The 19,591-nt window shown below is 48.5% G+C and overlaps 1 protein-coding gene across 2 annotated transcripts in view; it reads left to right on the top strand.

Annotated features, from left to right (window-relative positions):
• Positions 1-19,591, top strand: part of SSH1 (slingshot protein phosphatase 1) — a 67,362-nt gene that overhangs the window by 36,963 nt on the left and 10,808 nt on the right. For both annotated transcript variants that reach the window (XM_017541372.2, XM_017541377.2), the window contains exons 5-12: positions 4,893-4,961; positions 6,490-6,555; positions 8,737-8,931; positions 10,174-10,267; positions 11,640-11,768; positions 14,605-14,651; positions 16,041-16,187; positions 17,715-17,915. In XM_017541372.2, coding sequence (XP_017396861.1) covers positions 4,893-4,961; positions 6,490-6,555; positions 8,737-8,931; positions 10,174-10,267; positions 11,640-11,768; positions 14,605-14,651; positions 16,041-16,187; positions 17,715-17,915 — 948 coding nt within the window. The remainder of the gene's footprint in view (positions 1-4,892; positions 4,962-6,489; positions 6,556-8,736; positions 8,932-10,173; positions 10,268-11,639; positions 11,769-14,604; positions 14,652-16,040; positions 16,188-17,714; positions 17,916-19,591) is intronic.

Genomic DNA, 19,591 nt, shown 5'->3' with positions numbered 1-19,591 from the left:
TTTTGAGACGGAGTTTTGTTCTCGTTGCCCAGGCTGGAGTGGTGCAGTGGCGCAATCTTGGCTCACTGCAACCTCCGCCTCCCGGATTCAAGCGATTCTCCTGCCTCAGCTTCGCAGGTAGCTGAGATTACAGGCATGTGCCACCACGCCCAGCTAATTTTTGTATTTTTAGCAGAGACGAGGTTTCTCCATGTTGGTCACGCTGGTCTCAAACTCCTGACCTCAGGTAATCTGCCGGCCTCCATCTCCCAAAGTGCTGGGATTACAGGTGTGAGCCACCATGCCTGGCCCCTAAGCCGAAACTTAATGGGCAAGTGGGCAGTCAGGTGAGCTCCAGGGTGGAGGCAGAGCAGTGAGGTGCATTTGAAGAGTATTTCAGGCAGAAACAATAGCAGAAACCAGTCAGGGAGGCTGTGAGTGTCATGGTAACGGTAAGGTCTTGCCTTGTTCCCATGAGAGCTTCTGTAAGTCACATGCTAGCGACTGATACTTTGATGCTTGTTAGAAGGAAATGAATAAAACAGAAAGGACATTTCTTTTGTGACATATCCCCCAGCACTGCAGTACATAATAAAGAGCACTATGAGAAAGTTTCCTGTGGCACATGTCGGGGATGGAATTGGGGCTGGCGTCTGCGGCCTTGGGCTGGTTGGGAATCTGGGCCTAGAAGAACCTGTAGCATAGGAGGTGCTCGGACGTGAGCTCTGAAGAGCCACTTCAGAGTGGCTGGAGGGTGTGGTCCGTTAGGACGGGGTGCCACCAGGCAGGTGCTTTCGGAAATGCCCAGATGTTTAGTGTTTGACGGTGTTTCATTTGTAATTGTTCTTCCAGTGACTGTCCAGCTTTTCTGAATCTTCCTGGGGCAGGGACCTTCCCTCACAAGTATGGTCTATTCCAGTAATGCTTTCTGATCCTGAATGGAAACGGCCTCCCGTGGCCCATGCCCATTGTCTTGAGCAAAACTGTGGGAGCGGTGTAGAAGGGGTTAAGTGAGATGTTCACGGAGGCATTTTGTAGGTGTGCTGTGCTGTGCTAGTACACCTACAAAATGCCTCTGTGAACATCTCACTTAACTCCTTCATCCCCCTGGGGTGGGTAGTCCTGCCTCAGATTTTACACACGAGAGTCAGAGCTCATAAGGCTGCAGTGATTACCCCAGGGTCATCCCAGTAAGTGACCGGGCTGGGACTCAGAGGCAGGGCTTTTCCTGTGACCTGTTAAATGAGCAGATGCCACTCATTCTTTCCCAGTGGGCTGCAGCTCTCTCCTCTACACTGCATTGCTCATTCATCCACTCCTAGGTGTATCATGCATGGACTTGTTAGCTCTTTCCCTGTGCCAGGTGCCCCGCCAGTTGCTGGGGCCACATCAGGGAGCATGGCAGACACACCTGCACTCTCGCAGAGCTCATAGGCCAGCAGTCATGGGTGTACCTTAGATGCACACACGTGTACTCCCTTTCTGCTGTTGCCAGCTGGAAGAGACGGGCCTGTGCACTCCAAGGTGCCCTTTCCCCTGCCCTCTCCTCCCTTTACCGCCCCCCCTCGGCACCGTGACTTGGGTTCTTGTAGGCCCCTCTCCATGTGGTTCCCTTGCCTCTGCTTCACACTCTTCCCTCAGGTTCGAATCCCTGCACCCTCTGAGCAGGAGCCACGGCCCACATGTGGGCACCGAACCCAAGGCTAGAGCAAGTCTCTGAGGTTGGAGAGGGTGGTCGAGAGGCCATCCATGGTGAGCAGGGGCCTGATGGGAACCAGAGCTAAGCTGTCCTTTCTGTCGCTGGGTCTGATGCGGCTGCCCTCTGCCTTCTCCTGTAGCTCCCACACTGCCCGGGTACCAGGCTGTTATCTTCTTCCCTGGCTTGGAAACAAAGTCCAGGTCCTCACCAGACACCTTTGGCCTGCTGTGGGTGCAGTATACTTGTTTTTTCTAAACTCCTTCCGTGGGATTTTGTTTTTTATTCCCCCTGCCAAAGGGAAAAAAAAAGATGGGCATTGCCCCCAAAGGGCATCTTCATAGAGAGTCCAAGTGCTGTCCAAAAGGCAGCATTGGAATGACGGCTGCGCAGTGGGCTCACGCACTCTCAGAGTTTTTTTGTTTTTGTTTTTAAGACAGGATCTCACTCTATCACCCAGGCTGGAGTGTAGTGGCTTGATCTCACCTCACCACAACCTCTGCCTCCTAGGATCAAGCGATTTTCCTGCCTTAGCCTCCTAAGTAGCTGGGATTGTAGGTGCTCACCACCACACCCGATTAATTTTTGTATTTTTAGTAGAGACAGGGTTTCACCATATTGGCCAGGGTGGTTTCAAACTCCCCACCTCAAGTGATCTACCCTCCTCGGCCTCCCAAAGTGCTGGAGTTACAGGCATGAGCCAACACGCCTGGCCTTGCTCAGAGTTTCATGTCTGCATATGCATCCTGGGGAGACCAGAACAGCCACGCCACCCTTGGGCTCAATCTTGGATTTTTTTCTTGTTTGCTTGCTTGTTTTTTGTTTTGTTTTGTTTTTGTGGAGACAGGATCTTGCTCTGTCACCCAGGCTGGAATGGTGAAATTATGGCTCATTGCAGCCTCAACCTCCTGGGCTCAATCGATTCTCCCACCTCAGCCTCCTGAGTAGCTGGGACCACAGGCACACGCCACCATTCCCAGCTAATGTTTTTAAAACAAGTTTTATAGAGATGGGGCCTCACTGTATTGCCTGGATTGGCCTCAAACTCCTGGGCTCAAGCAGTCCTCTTGCCTCCACTTCCCAAAGTGCTGGGATTACAGACGTGAGCCACCGCACCCAAGCAGGATTATTTTTTCGATTCAGGTTGGGAACATTTTGAGTGCCATGAGCGTATGCCACCATCCATGCTTCAGCGTTTTGCCGTCAGTGAAGGACTCCACGATGGGGTCTTGGAACAGGTCTGTCTCCTGCCTGGCCCTCCAGATCCATCTGGCTTCTCCGCTCCTGCTGCACAGGCCCTAGGAATTTGGAGCCTGCTTTCTTCTTCTGCAGTTACCCCCACCCACTATCCTTTGGGGTCACTTTTCCTCTAAATAGACCCAGTTTAGATATATATCCCTTTCCTGCTTCCCATTTATGCCTCCAGATGGAGACAAGAGGACTGCTTGAGTCCAGGAGTTTGAGACCAGCCTGGTCAGTATGATGGGGCCTTATCTCTACAAAAAAGTTTTTTTTTTTTCCCTAAAGCTGGGCATGGTGGCAATGTGTCTGTGGTCCTAGCTAGGTAGGAGGCTGAGGCAGGAGGATTGATTTGGCCCAGGAGATCGAGGCTGCCATGAACCATGATTGTACCACTCCAGCCTGGGTGACACAGCAAGACCCTGTCTCAGAGAAAAATATGCTTCCCATGGGCCCTCCTTCCTTGTAGAAATCTTACTGTTAATCATCATAGGACTGCTGGAAACTCACAAAAGTAACAGCTAGGGGACGATAGGAGATTTGTGAGTGTTGCCATCATGCAAGGTCTTGGTTTGTGCTCATGGCTCTAGTTGAAGGCCGTGAGCAGAAGTCACCTGTGGGCTGAGCCTCTCACCCATCTTTGTCCAAGGGAGGCCGGTCTATGGGTTAGGGTTCCACATGGTTTCCTGTGCCCCTGATTTCCTATGGGCAGTCTCATCCCTGCTCTCCTGGGCTCTCCTGCCCTGGAAGGCTCTGCTCCTGGCCTGGGCCTGGCCTTGGCACCCCCTGTCCTGTGCTCTTTGCTGCTCTCTTTGCTGTGCCCACCTCCTTATCAATTCCTGGTGACGGTTGTCATTGCTCAGGTCAGGTGTTCTAGGCCTGCTCTCATGTTCCCAGGACACTGTCTGACCTGGCTTCTGCCTATGGGATTTGGGCTCCACAGGGACCCCTTCCTCGCCTGTTACTGGCGTTGATGCAGCCATGTGGTCCCTAGAGCTCTGTGAGGCCCAACATAAATTTTACTTTTCAATGCTGTAAGGGAAATACAGTTAGTCCCTCCGGAGTGGGTAGGATAGCAGGGAGGGACCTGAGAATTTGTCCAACCCAAAATCCTGAGAATCATTGGCCAGAAGGACTTGGAACAACCTTCCCCATAGATATAGAAGCATGGGGTTGAGAAGAGTCCTGCATGGTGGTGGAGTGGGGGGGGGTTGCTGTTCAGGAGGGGAGCTGGGTCTGTGAGTCCCAGAGGCCCCATCCACACAAGCACACAAAAATGTGACCGTGGTGTTGGCAGCAGTAGAGATGGAAGCGTGAGATTCCTAAGGTCCTCGGAGCTGGCCCTTGGCATGGTTACAGCGGCTTCTCACAAGCCGACTTTTAAACACCTGCAGAATTGTCATTATCATCTGAGCAGACCCTCTGATAAGCCCTTTCTTTCCCCCTGTTTTTAGTGGCGCCAGTCTCTGCAGTCATTCAGTATCATTTCACTGGTAGGATGGGCAAAACAAAACCAGATTAAGCGAGGCTATAAAACTGCAGCCACACTAAAGGTGCAGGCACACAGGTCTGATGGTGAGCTCCGGGAACAGTGTGAGCACGCTCCCCTCCCCGCCACCTAGGACAGGCCAGGCCAGGCTTAGCCGCTAGTACTTGCCTGTGTACCCCCGAGTACACGTGTGGTCCCTGCCAGCAGAGCACCAGCCCTTGGCAGCTGCCTCCCTACTGTAGAGTGGGCATGCAGTCAGCCCACACTGTACCCCAAGAGTGTTGGCTGAGCACGTACAGAGTCGTGTCCACAAAGCCATCCCTGACCTGTGTCTTCTAGAATTCATCAGTGAACACTTCCTATGCAGACACCACTCCCACATGTATATCCAACAGCTGGTCCTGGGCCAGGCGGTGAGCTGGAAACGCTGTGTGGGTGAACCTTCATGTGGGTGAATGCTAACTCCACGTCTTCTCTCCCCCCTTGCAGTAAAAGCTGCACCATTGGGATGGTTCTCCGGCTGTGGAGCGACACAAAAATCCACCTTGATGGAGACGGGTAAGGAAATCTCTTTAAAACCTTCTCTCACTGAATGTAGGCTTTGAACACGAGCTAGTTGGGGCATCCTTGGCTGATCATTAACACAGACTCATGTGTGGCGGGAGTGTCACTTCGGGAGAAGTCATATCACCCTCGAGTGAGCTGCACAAGGGAGGGTGTGTTTTGGCCATCCCGTTAAGGAGTTTAGTTCATGAAGTATCAGTGGGAGCGATTGCAGGGGATCTGCTGCTGTGTGAAGTCCAAGACAGCAGTAAACTGACACCATCCACCACCTCAATGGGTTAAGAACTCTTACCACACGCCCTCCACGGGGCTTGTCCTGAAAGTTCACGGATGAATGTGGTGCAGCAGGAACTCACCAGCTTTGGGGGTGCAGGGAGAGATATACAACGGATGGGCACAACAAGGTTTCAGGTGCCACCCTGGGGGCCACAGAGGAAGAATGAAGCAGTTCTGCCTGGGCAGGCAGTAGGGATGAGGGGACATCCAGCTTCTATACACGTTCACTCCCAGGGAGGTGCGTGGACACCATGAGGAATGGGAAGAAACGGAACAAGAAAGTGGCCCTACATGGGGATTCTAAGCAGGTCAGGGTTATGTTGCCTTATAGGATGGGAAGAGAAAATAAAATTTGGATTTGTTGTTTAAGTTGATTTGTTGTTTAAGTCAATCATCTTAATTAACTTAATTAAATTAGAATTAATATTAAAATATATTTTAATATCTTTGTATTAATTTTTTTTTCAACGGAGTCTCACTCTGTCATCCTGGCTGGAGTGCAGTTGTGTGATCTTGGCTTACTGCAACCTCTGCCTCCTGGGTTCAAGTGATTCTCCTGCCTCAGCCTCCCGAGTATCTGGGACTACAAGCTTGTGCCACCATGCCTAGCTAATTTTTGTATTTTTAGTAAAGACAGGGTTTCACCATGTTGGCCAGGATGGCCTCAAACTCCTAACCTCAGGTGATCTACCCACCTCAGCCTCCCAAAATGCTGGGATTACAGGTGTGATCTTGTCATCCTCGGATTACCATGCCCAGCCTGTATTAATTTTTAATATTTTACATTAGTATTTATATTTTTATATTAACACTTTTCTATTAATATATTAATAGGTATTTTTATATATTGATTATTTTCCATGCAATCCTATGAATATAGTTTCCATGCAATTACAAAAAGGAACAGCCAGGCATGTGGGGCAGGAGGTGGCAGGTAGGCAGGAACCATGTGGGAACATAGAAGAGACACTCTTGGAGGTCCTTGTCTGGCACCCTTTGCCAGGCTTTCAGCTTTTGGTGGAACTCCAATTGCTGGGTTAAAAACAAGCCCTCCTCACCGGAGAATGTGTCTTTTTCTGCCCTTGCCCATGTCTCTGCTGCAGCGGGTTCCGTAATCCCCCATCAGGCGGCGTGAGATGTGCTTGTTTCAGCGTGCAGGTGGGCCGGCTCCCTTCTCCCAGAGTGATTTCACTAAAGGGGCTGATTTCTCACCACGGATACCTTTCTCTCTGTTTTTCTTTCTCAGTGGTTTCAGCGTGAGCACAGCAGGAAGGATGCACATATTTAAGCCTGTGTCTGTCCAGGCCATGTGGTAAGTGTGGTTTTAGGACTTTTAACTCCCTAGAAATACTTTCTTAGCTAATAGCATGAATAGAAAAACCCCTTTTACTGAGAAGCTCGTTATGTATGCACATATTTCAGAGGGGCACAAAATGTACGTAACATAAAATTTACCATTTTTACCATATTTATGGACACAGTTTTCAGTGGCATTAGTATATTCACAATGCTTGGACAGTTTGGGGTTTCTTGTATTTTTGAGACAGGGTCTTGCTGTGTCTCCCAGGCTGAGGTGCAGTGGTGCGATCATGGCTCACTGCAGCCTTGACCTCCCAGACTCAGGTGATCCTCCCACTGCAGCCTCCCAAGTAGCTGGGACTACAGGCACGTGACATCACAACCAGCTAACTTTTGTATTTTTTTGTAGAGATAGGGTCTCACTATGTTGCCCAGGATGGTCTCAAACTTCTGGCCACAAGCAGTCCTCACACCTCAGCCTCCCAAAGTGCTGGGATTACAGGCATGAGCCACTGTACCTGGCTTCAGCCTATATATATATATATATATATATATATATATATATATATATATATATATTTTTTTTTTTTTTTTTTTTTTTTGTAAAAAGAAGTAAAATGGGCTGAGTGCAATGGCTTATGCCTGTAATCTCAGCACTTTGGGAGGCTGAGATGGGTGGATCACCTGAGGTCAGGAGTTTGGCCAACATGGCAAAACTGTCTCTGCTAAAAATACAAAAAATAGCCAGGTGTGATGGTGCGCACCTGTAATCCCAGCTACTCAGAAGGCTGAGGCAGGAGAATCGCTCGAACCTGGGAGGCGGAGGTTGCAGTGAGCCAGATCACACCACTGCACTCCAGCCTGGGCCACAGAACAAGACTCTATCTCAAAACAAAAAAAAAAACAAAAGACGACGTAAAAGAGGGTGACTAAATAAAACAGATTCTTAATATTGTTTCCCAGCCTGCCTCCCCAAACCTCTTCCGTTAGTTTCTGTATTAAAATAACTTTCTAGAACTTATTTCCTTAAGAAATCTAAGCATCTAAGCCATTAGAACGTTGATGGGGGGGATGGATGGAAATGTAATTATTTAGAATGCAGGCAGATGTGTCTGTTGCATATTAAAGACTTCTTCCAGCTGCTAGGCTTAATTGTGGGTCTTATGTTCAGGGTTACCACAGCTTCAAGAGCAGATCTTAATTCTTTGGAGTTAATTGATGGGTTGTAAAATAACCCATCAACCACCTGATTGGAAGCGTTATGAAGTAGTTTATTGTTGTTTTTTTTCTGCCCCTCTTTGGAAATGGTGTGGGGTGTTCTGTCCACTCTTAGATTCAGTCAGTGAATGTGTCCCGGGGATGGGCTCTGTGCATGGCTGGCTGGACGCTTCAGGGCTGTGTGTATTCCCCAGCACCCTGACGTGTGAGTGTGGCTGTAAGAATGAGCCCTTGGCCAGGCACGGTGGCTCATGCTTGTAATCCCCAGCACTTTGGGAGGCTGAGGCGGGTGGATCACGAGGTCAGGAGATGGAGAACATGCTGACCAACAAGGTGAAACCCTGTCTCTACTAAAAATACAAAAATTAGCCTGGTGTGGTGGCATGTACCTGTAGTCCCAGCTACTTGAGAGGCTGAGGCAGGAGAATCGCTTGAACCAGGGAGTTGGAGGTTGCAGTGAGCTCAGATTGCACCACTTGCACTCTAGCCTAGCAACGGAGCAAGACTCCGTCTCAAAAAAAAAAAAATTAAAAAAGAATAAGCCCTTTACAAACTGCCATTCTTGGCCAAGCACAGTGGCTCACGCCTGTAATCCCAGTGCTTTGGGAGGCCAAGGTGTGCGGATCACTTGAGGCTAGGCGTTCAAGACCAGCCTGGCCAACATTGCGAAACCCCATGTCTCCTAAAAATAAAATTAGCTGGGCGTGATGGTGGGTGCCTGTGGTCTCAGCTACTCAGGAGGCTGAGGCAGGAGAATTGCTTGAACTCAGGAGGCATAGAATGCAGTGAACTGAGGTCATGCCACCGCACTCTAGCCTGGGCAACAGAGTAAGACTCTGTCTCAAAAAGAAATTAAAAAATAAATAAATAATTAAAAAGTTGCCCTTCCTTCCCGTATTTGAACCCCTTTGTCAGAGGAGGAAACCCTGCATCTCTCTCGCCTTCCTGACCTGACCCTCTCTTCTCCTCACCCCAGGTCTGCCCTGCAGGTGCTTCACAAGGCCTGTGAAGTGGCCCGGAGGCACAACTACTTCCCCGGAGGCGTAGCTCTCATCTGGGCCACCTACTATGAGAGCTGCATCAGCTCCGAGCAGAGCTGCATCAACGAGTGGAATGCCATGCAGGACCTGGAGTCCACGAGGCCCGACTCCCCCGCACTCTTTGTGGACAAGTAAGGGTGGCACCTCCTGTGGGAGCCCACCCAAGCCCACAGGCACCTGCCTTTCCCCCACCTGCCCTGTGCCCGACCCGGAACCTGCGCTGGGCCACACCTCCCATGGAGTCCCTTGAGTGACAGCCCAGCTTTCCCAGAACCAGCGTTTAATGCAGGGGCCTGTGACACAGGCCCCTGTCCCATGCAAAAAAAAAAAAAAAATTACTGATGAATCTGGTAAATCCATTTCTGGGGACAGGGTCCATAACTTCCATCAGACTCTCAAAGGAATGTGTGGCCCTCTGTGTCCCCAGCTCCTTGCAGAGCTCTGTGGTCTGGCCTTTTCAGATTATCAGAGACTTAATTCCCAGAGCCTCCCGCTCTGCTCTGAGGAGAGTTAGGAATGTGTCCTCTGCTTCCTTGGATCCAAAAACACAACTGCTGAGGGCAGCCTGCCTTAGCAGCAGCCATGGGGAACCACAGGACCTGTGTCCTGTGATCTACGACAGCACTGATGTGGAGAGGCCACGCTCGCTGAGATCTAGTTAGAGAGGCGGAACCCTGGTCGCCCCTCCTGTCGGGCTCCGGACCCTGCTCCCACAGTGTGGCATTCCTCCAGGACACTGTATTTTAGGAGGACTGTGGATAAACCACAGCGTGTTCAGAGGGCAGAGACCTGAAGGATGGAAGCCGCATTAGGAGAGGCCTTGACATCACAAGCTGGGCTGGGGAGGAAGGATAGTTGCCTTTGAATATTTGGAGATTGCTCATGGGGAAGAAGGATTAGCCTGGTCTGTGTGTCCCCTAGAGTTAAAACCACAGCAAGGAAATACCCAGAGTTTGATTCCGAGGAAGAAGGGGATAGCGGGAGCTGCTGCAACTGGGCCAGGCTGCCTCAAGACAGTGAGGGCCTCATGCCCAGACGTGTTTGGGCAGAGACTCAAGGGCCTGGGGGCCTGGGGACATTGCATTGGCCATTCCGGAGTCCTGCCCTGAGACCATCTGAGCAAGGCATGAGTTTCCACACTGCCCTCTGCCCCCTTGACCTGCTCTTCACTCTGTTCACTCCCTTGGGGATCCTAGAGCCACAGCGGGTTTCCTGTGCGCCTCTCCCTACTGCCCGAGAATGTGCGCACCAGGAAGTGTGCTCTCCTTGCCAAGCAGAGTTCTGTTTAGACCCAGGAGCGTCTGGCCTTCCTGACACCTCCGACCTCAAGCTTTCTACAGCTTCTTGCTCTCCTCAACATCGTTTCTTTCCAGGCCCACCGAAGGGGAAAGGACCGAGCGCCTCATCAAAGCCAAGCTCCGAAGCATCATGATGAGCCAGGATCTAGAAAACGTGACCTCCAAAGAGGTAAGACAACTCCTCCCTTCACTGCAGTTCAGAGGTCGCGAGGCCTTCCTGTGTCCTGCTGCCAAAAGTGCAGCAGAAACAGACCAGACACCTGGCTACCTTTACCTGTCCCCTTAACAGCCACCGGGGGTTTTTTCTGCCTCATTCTATCATCGCAGCTGGCCTTGGAGTCAGACTCCAGTGTGATTCCAGATCTGCCGCTTATCAGCTATGAGACATTGGGCAAATTTCTTGACCTTTCTGAGCCTCACCTATATGGGCTTTGGGGAGATCTCATTCTATGAGATCCGTAGACTGCACCGAGAAACACTGACATGTGTTAGTAACACCCCCTTGTTCTCTCTTCTGCTCCGTATTACCTTGGGTTTTATGGAAGAGAGAGCAGACTTATTTCTCCACAGGATGACAGCTGACCTGCAAGTACCAAATTCTAGAATAATTTCTCTCTATCTTTTCATGTTTTTTCCTGGATCATTTTTTTTTTTCCATCGCTTTTTGTTCAAGGTATGCAATGAATTATAAAAGATTAAACTGGGTGGATCTAAGAGATTGAGATTGACTTTTTAAAAGTTTATATAGAATTTTTTTTTTTGAGATGGAGTCTCTCACTGTCCCGCAGGCCGGAGTGCAGTGGCACGGTCTTGGCTCGCTGCAACCTCCACCTCTGGGTTCAAGCAATTCTCCTACCTCAGCCTTCCAAGTAGCTGGGATTACAGGCACTCGCCACCACACCCAGCTAATATTTTGTATTTTTTTAGTAGGGATGGATGGTCTCAAACTCCTGACCTCATGATCCGCCTGCCTTGGCCTTCCGAAGTGCTGGGATTACAGGCATGAGCCACCATGCCCGGCCTGTTTTTTTAAAGAGACTTGGTCTTCCTATGTTGACCAGGCTGGCCTTGAACTCCTGGCCTCAAGCAATCCTCCCACTAAGGCTTCCCAAAGTGCTAGGATTACAGGTGTGAGCTACTACATCCAACTCTGTCTTTTAATTAATGAATACATTTTTTTTTTAGAAATCATATTGTGTTACCTTTCCAAGAAAAATGGAACTGATTTTAGATTCTTTGTATTTGACATTTAATTACAAAAGTTAAAGTGTTTAAACTCGGTAGAAGAGATCTCATGGAAATCAAATTCCTCATTTGAAATAATAAACTTTCCTCAGTTGGGTTTACTTCTAAGCTGAGCAACCTGCATTCCTGCCACCCACATGTGTATGCTGCGTGTGTCTAAATGTATTACTCTGAAAAAAAGAGAAAAACCACCTTTTTTGTAAATAGCCACAGTTTGCATTGTAACTTTAATTCTTTTGAGGCAGACAATTGTTTTCTTTAACAAATCACTTTTCCTAATATTTTCTACTCCGCAGATCCGTAATGAATTAGAGAAACAGATGAATTGTAACTTGAAGGAATTCAAGGAATTCATAGACAATGAGATGCTACTTATCTTGGGACAAATGGACAAGCCCTCCCTTATCTTCGATCATCTTTATCTCGTAAGAGGCATGGCCCTGGCAGTATCTGGTTTGGGGGACATAAATTGGACCTTCTTTGTTTGGAGTTTGCAGCAAGTCCGGGAGAAAAAGCAGGCAAAAAGTTTGAGTTGCGGGAGCCTCCATTCTGGCTGGTGGGAACTCCCCTCTTTTGCCCCTTTTCTGGCCTGCAGGCTGCTGATCTGCTCTCGAGCCAGCTGTTTGAGAAGTGGCTCCCAGCTGAGCTGCGGGGAGTTGTTTGGGAGCTATTTGGCATAGTCAACTGGCATGTGTTTCAGACTCTCAAACCCTTTGTCTTCTTCAGCCATGAACACATAGGCCCCATCAGCCCCATCCAGCTACTTCCAAGTGGTTTGTGGGCTAAAAAGCCCCAGTTGCTAAAGGGAGCATTGCCTCCAAACCCCAGAATTACACCTAGCCATCCCGAGACACAAGAAACAACAGGGAGGACAGGTCACACAGCTGACATGCAGCTCCCACCGAGCTTGTCCAGACAGCTCTTCCATGCACGGCTCCAGTGCCGCTAGAAGCCTTCCCCCGGTCCTGTAGTTCTGGGTGGGTTCTGCTGATCGCTGTGCACCTCCACAGCTTCCTCAGACTGTCTGAATGCTGTAAATCTCCATAGAAGGCAACTGGCAAGTTTTCAAAGTCAGAGAGGCTATAGAGGAAGGCATGTTACTAAAATTAGAGAGGCCGAGCAGTGTCATGAAAATCAGTACCCACCAGAGCCCAGGTTCCCACTTCTTAGCCTCAGCAGCTGTGTGACTTAGAACAAGTCCCTTTCCCTCTGTTTTTCTTCATCCTACACCCCAAGGGATGACTATGAGGATTAAATAAAATACAAACTGGGCACAGTGGCTTATGCCTGTAGTCCCAGGTCCCAGCTACTCAGGAGGCTGAAGTGGCAGGATCGCTTCAGCCTAGGCAACATAGTGAGACCTTGTCTCTAAAAAATAGTTTTTAATAAAATAAAATAAAAAGTATGTATCTAAAACACCAAGTGCAGTTTCTGTAGGCGCTAATACTTGGTAACCATTGTTAGAAGACAAGGTGCTTCCTGGGAAAGCTAAGGAAGTAAATTTGCTGCTAGAGACATGAATGACTTTGTATTCTATAGAAAGTAATTAAGAGTTACCATGTATATTTCATGATATCTATGTAGATATATAGATATGTGTATTTTTAATATATTTGTGTGTACAGATCTATATAGCTTATATAGTTATTGATTTAAATGCATGTGCCTGTGTGGATTTGAAAGCCGTGGGCAGTCCTGGGCACTGATCTCCTTGGCAAGTCAATTTCCCTGGTGAGAAGGGAACAGAAGGCACCTTCGTTCCATCTTTCTCCACTAGGTGGCAGTCACAGTAAGAGGACACTCACAGCTTCTGTGGTGCTCGCGTTACTTTTTGGTGTGGTTCGGTGCTTTATGTCACTTTTTCCATGAGAGATACTAAAGGAATTTTTATGTTTGGGCCTCTCCCTCCAATATGAAAATTCAGCTAGTGTTGCACATTGCCGGCTTGCTCAGGGCCCCTCAACCCTAGGGTCCTGGGGTGGGAGGGGTCTGTCCTCTTGGAACTTGGGAAAGGAAATTTATAGGAAGACAAAGATGGATTCTTTTGCTTTTTATGACACTATGTTGTTTGCATTTCCTAAGAGCAAAGTGGCCATTTTTTCATTTCTTTTTTTCCCGTGTTTCATGACCTTTAATGCTTGGTTTTTCAATGATACCATTTTTTAAAAGTACTAAATTAAAACATTGCAGAAAGTCTGCAAATAGAAATAGATCTAAGAAAGAAAAAAGCATTCCCAATCTCAATCCAGAGGTAGTCCCTGTAACATTTTGGCATATTTACTTTCCCATCTTCTGTTTTTGGGGTTTTATAAACGCATAGACAGCTTCTTTAAAAAGGAACACAGGCTGGGCACGGTGGCTCACGCCTGTAATCCCAGTACTTTGGGAGGCTGAGGCCGGTGGATCACCTGAGGTCAGGAGTTTCAGACTAGCCTGACCAACATGGTGAAACCCCATCTTTAAAAAAATAAATATAAATACATAAAATTTTAAAATATATGAAAAGGAACAGAAAGGAAAGGATCATACTGTTTATGTTTATATAGTTCTGTATCCTGCTCTCTTTTTAAATTTTTTTCCTTACATGGTATTTGCCTGTGTCATTAAATGTTCTGCAAAAAGATAATTGTTTTAAAGACTCCATCATGAAGATCCAGCCTCATTTATTTTACTCATTTTTTTCCCATTGGACGTTTGGGTGGTTTCTATTGGTTTATTGCAAATAATTATAAATACCCTCCTACCTAAATCACTTTGTGAGTTCTGATTATTTCCTCAGGATAGCTTTTTGTAAGTGGAATTACTGGGTCAGAGGGTGGGAACTTTTTCAGTACTGCCAGAATACTTCCCAGAAGGTAGAAGGATTCCTGCTTTAATTAGTGGCTTGTGAACATGCTCTTCCCTGGGTGGGAGGTCTCAGGTCATTGCCTCTGCTTACAGGACCCCACCGGAATCTTAGGAAAGGAAGTGGGGAGACAGGGAGCAGGTTTTCCTGGACTTGCTATTTCCCTAAGGCCAAGGAGCCAGTGAGGGCCAGGACCCTTCCCTCCCTCCGCCCCTCCCTCCCTTCCTTCTTCCCATGCTGTGAATACTCACTCAGGAACCTCCTTGACTATCAGCTGCTGGTTCTCTCTGTTCCCTGAGGCCAAGGGGCCATGAAATAAGACCTCCCAGCCAGGGCTAGGGCAAACTGTGCATCCCCTGAGCAGCTCTGAGGCTGACATGTGACACTCACAGGAGTTTGTGTGATCTGTCTCCCAGGGCTCTGAATGGAATGCATCCAATCTGGAGGAACTGCAGGGCTCAGGGTGAGTCTCCTCCCCTTGTCTTTCCCTGTCCTTCCAGGCAGCTTAGAAACCCTCCACTCTGCAATGGAGGGGGAGACCTTGGGGCCGCCTGCCTGTAACTGCCTGCACCCTGGTCTCTGAAGTGGCTGCCAGGGGTTGATGTGCATAGCTAAACAGATGTGCTTCCAAACACCACGCCCTGAATAATTCATGGAGTTTAGATTGTGCCGAAGTCTCGAGTGATTTTGTGGGTTGAGGAAAATTTTTTAAAATCCCACTCCAGTGCTGTAGGACCGCCTGGATATTGATCAGGCTCTGTGCCGCCTTCCCCGCCTCCCTGCGCCGCACAGTTTGCTGCAAACTCTAGTGTGGATGCAGAGGTCTGCTGGCTGTTCTGTTAGTCTGCCACCCTGATCCCTGGGCCACTCCTGGCTCTGTCTGAGCTTCCGCTTTGGGGCTTGGTGGGAATCTTGCAACTCTACACTCAGTGTTGGCCAGAAGCGTATGCCTGTCCTAGCCTGACAAGCACTCAGCAGGGATGAAAAATGTTTCAATCTAGACCTTCAAGAACAGATGTCTGGACTTTTTTTTTTTTTAACAACACAGCCACAAAATCACCGTTCTGTGGGCCTGACATGATGACATTCTAGAATTACCACATTTAAAACTCAAGACTAAACAAATCTTAAAATACATCTGTAGAACTGCTGGTTAAGATGCATTCTTTCAACAGAAAGTATTCTTAAAACTTAAGGCCATACTCTTCTGTGCTTTTGTCTTGCTGGGAATAAATTAAGGACTTCCATAGGTATTTTTTTAAGCACGTCTAAATATCATGAAACCTATTTCAGATGTTTTCCAACTCCTGACATTATTTTCTTCCAGAAGTAAAAGTATTGATTAAGTTTAGAGAACTACAGAACCCCCGTTAGCAGACCCTGTCAAATACTTATTTATATATCTTGCCTTGTTTCAAAAAAGGATTTAAGGCAATTCCCAAGGATATAGATAATGGATGGATATAGTCTCCTTCTTAGCTATTTAAGTGAAGACTCTGGGATTTTTTTAAAGCCTCTGTGTACTCAGTTATGAATAGTTATAAATGTATTTAAGTAATATATATATTTAATTTTCTAGAATGCTTTAAGCTGAGTTTTCTTTTTATAAGATTTTTAAAATAAAGAAATTTGGTTTCTTACTATAAATATAACACATTCTCACCATCTAGAGGGAATTTAGAAAATACCAAAAAAAGTAACTATTAAGGAAAAACAAGTCTCACCACGAGCATATGACCCTTTATTAATGCGTGTTTCCTTTTCTTTTCTTTGCCAGTTTTTTATTACCTTGCTTTTTCAGTTCCTCATTCTGATTCTCCAAATGTGTTTCTTATTTTTTTTCTCATTGCAGGGTTGACTACATTTTAAATGTTACCAGAGAAATCGATAATTTTTTTCCTGGCTTATTTGCGTATCATAACATCCGAGTCTACGACGAAGAGACGACAGACCTTCTCGCCCACTGGAACGAAGCGTATCACTTTATAAACAAAGCGAAGTAAGTGGGTAGAGAGGCGGGGCTGAGGATGAAACCGACCCGCAGAGGCTGGGAGGGTGGGAGCCAACGGGACTGCAGGACTGCAGACGCAGGAGTCAGCTGCTGGGACTTGATGTGGGATGGACCTTTGCTTTTAGTTGCAGGACACCAAGCACCAAAGGGAAGTGGTTGGTCCTCTCCAGGTAGAGTCCCTATTGAGCTTACTCTCTCCCACCTATCCTTGACTGTGACATTGGACCCCCCTTGTCATTATCAGCTCTGATTCCAGGCAAGCCCCAGATACCAAGTGGACACTCAGGGGCCCCACCCCTAGGAAGTTGCCGAGCCAAAGGAGGGTTAGGGTAGGGCACAGACGCAGGCTTAGAGCTTCTTTAGGACTGCCTCCCTAAGAATACGGCCAGCCTTCCCTCCCTGAGTTACTGTCACGTGGAACGGGACAGCCCATCGGATGTCGTGGCCAGCCCCACTGCCCCTGAGCCTGACACTGGTTTCACCAGTCTCTGGTGCTGGCTTTATTCCCCTGCGAAACAGCTCTGCCTTACTGGAGTTAAGACAGAAAGAGAGAACCCTTTGAGGTGCTATCAAGACAATCACCCTCTTCTGTTTTGTCTCCCTCTGGGTCAAAGCTACATGGTGTGTCCTTAACCAAATCTTAGTTCCCTTGTATTCTAGGAGACAAACTCAAAGACTCCCTTGACGGAGACTTTAGACCTGCAGTTGGGGGAGGCGGGAAACCACTGAGATTTACAGGAGAATTTCAATCTTGGGGTATAGGAAACTGGAGCCAGCTTCCACCTGGTGTGTCTGCCTTTGGTACAAATAAAGTTTCCTAGGTGTTCCCTTACCGGCCTGGTGCTCCTTCACATTCTTGAGCTAGTGATACTTAAAGAAACACTGTCCCCTGGGCCATATCCAGTAAATCAGCCAGGCCTGGGCCGGCACTGCCTCCTTACAAATAATGGGCCAACCCCATCGCCCATTCCTGGCTTTTCTCTGCAGCTGCCCTCGCTCCTTCTCCCTGGCCCTCCCGTCTGAAGAGCATCTCGTGTTCCCCAGGGCCTTGCAGCTTTCAGTTCGCTGACCCCATTTTTCTGCAGTAACTAATTCACCATCTCCATCTGCTGTAGCAGCTGAGTAGCTCTTGCAGAATCCCGTTAGCTGCCTACTCTCAGCCCAGGAAAGAGTTTTTGGTCCCCTATCCCAGCCATGTGACAAGATTCTCACTTTGTCCCTGAAGGCAGCCAAATGTTGAATCTCTCCCTGCAAACAAAACATGGCTAGGCCAGAACAGATTTATCTTCCATTGTGTGCTAATTGATTCTACAGCGGTGTTATTTCCTTAGAGGGTGTGTAGACATCTGCTTCGTAAACATTAAGATATAAGAGGATTTCAGCAATAAGATAACTATAGGGTTTAGAAAAATGATTCCGGTAAAACTTGAGAGAATGAAGTTGTTGGAGCTTTTTAACTCCTTCCCCACTGCTTCTCCCATGTCCCTCCCCCAACAACTGCTTCCGCCCCTGCAGGAGGAACCATTCCAAGTGCCTGGTGCATTGCAAGATGGGCGTGAGTCGCTCGGCCTCTACGGTCATAGCCTATGCCATGAAGGAATTCGGCTGGCCTCTGGAAAAAGCATATAACTACGTGAAGCAGAAGCGCAGCATCACGCGCCCCAACGCGGGCTTTATGAGGCAGCTGTCTGAGTATGAAGGCATCTTGGATGCAAGGTGGGTGCCTGCCTGGAGAGAAGGGTTGGCAGGCGGAGCTGGAGCAGCCCTGCGGCCAAGCCAGCCGGGCCTCTGTCGGCAGCAGAGCGTGCTCCCATTTCTCCCGGCAGCCGCTTCTGCAGCCAAAATCCTGCCTCTCAGGGGGAGCCAGTTGAGAAAAACAACTATTGTTTGGGCTTTGATGAGTGGTTTCCAGGAGGGATCTGTTTTGATTTTCTTGGCACACACACAAAGCTGGTTTTGCTGCCAGAGGGAACAGTGCCTCTGTTCTAAGCTAAGGCCTGGCCTCGTGTGTGTGGCGTAGGCACGTGTGCATCCCGCTTCCTGGGCATCTGCTTTGTGCGAGCCCTGTGCACCGGCTTTGCTGTGGGAGAACCTGAGGACTTGGAGAGGTATAGCAACCAGGTTCCACCACTGATGAGCAGGGCAAGTCAGGGCAAGCTCATCAGTCTCCCCAAGCCTCAGGTCCTTCTGAGTTAAGAATTTAATGCCCACCTTCGCTGGGCATGGTGACACACACTTGTAGTCCAAGCTGCTCAGGAAGCTGAGATGGGAAGATTGCTTGAGCCCAAGAGTTCGAGGCTGCAGTGAACTGTGATCGTGCTACTACACTCCAGCCTGTGCGACAGAGCGAGACCCCATTTCTTAAACAAAAATACTTTTTAAAACACTGAGGCCAAGTATGGTGGTTCATGAGGCCAAGGCGGGTGGATCGCTTGAGCTCAGAAGTTCGAGACCAGCCTTGGTGATGCAGGATATTTTCTTGACCCCTTTGTGGGACTCGTGGCAGGGGTGTCTCATTTACTCAGCTTGCCCTACTCACCCAGTCATAGGAGAGAGTGTACAAATGAACTAGTGCAAGAACTGAAGTGAGCAAGTAGAGGAACCAGCCTCTTTAGTGCTGGCAGGAGCAAACTCTGTGCAGACTCCACGGCAGCAACCAGGTGGGGGTGCCTGTGACCCCAAGGTCTCAGAGGGTGTGTTATAATACTCTTTTAGCTCTGCTATCTGCAGATAGCAGTGTGTCACCAGCTCAGTGGGCCTGAGGCAGCTGCCTTCTGCTAGCAAGAGCAAAAGGCCAGTGTGACAGTGTCTTTGGGTACCCACACCTCGTGTGTCCTGAATTTTTGTCTGGTGCCTAAGAGGAATGAGGTCACATGGGCAAATTGAAGAATGGTGAATGTGGAGAACTGTATTGAGTATAAAAGCAGCCCTCAGCAGAGAGGGGAGCTAGAAAGGGGATGGGAAGGGAAGGTCACTCTCCCCTGAAGTCAAGCCATTTCTCTGCCTCGTCCAGCCTCCATCTTCTGAAATCAAGCTGCCTCTCTCCGACATCCCAGCATTTCTTCCTGACGTCCAGCAGCTGCTGCTCTCAGACAGCTGAGTCTGGGGTCTCTACAGGCACAGGATGGGGGTGGAGTGGGCTATAGGTAGTTTTGGAAAACGCAGCATTCAACTGGTAAAAAGAAATTATTCAGAAAGAACCAATCCGGAGAGAGCAGGCACATGGGGATGGAAGTTCTTATTTTGGGACACAGGTTTCAGGCTTTTCGGCTTGAAGGTGAGGTTTTGCCAGGGACCCGCCCCTGTCTGCCTATAATTTCTCTGCCTTCTGTCACTATCATTGGCAATATGGTGAGACCCCGTCTCTGCTAAAAATACAAAGAAAAAAAAAT

This window comes from Cebus imitator, unplaced genomic scaffold (genome assembly GCF_001604975.1).
Source record: "Cebus imitator isolate Cc_AM_T3 unplaced genomic scaffold, Cebus_imitator-1.0 Scaffold8, whole genome shotgun sequence".
NCBI classification, from domain to species: Eukaryota; Metazoa; Chordata; class Mammalia; order Primates; family Cebidae; genus Cebus; species Cebus imitator.
Note: the sequence above shows the minus strand (reverse complement) of the source record. Positions and strands in the feature narration are given on the sequence as shown.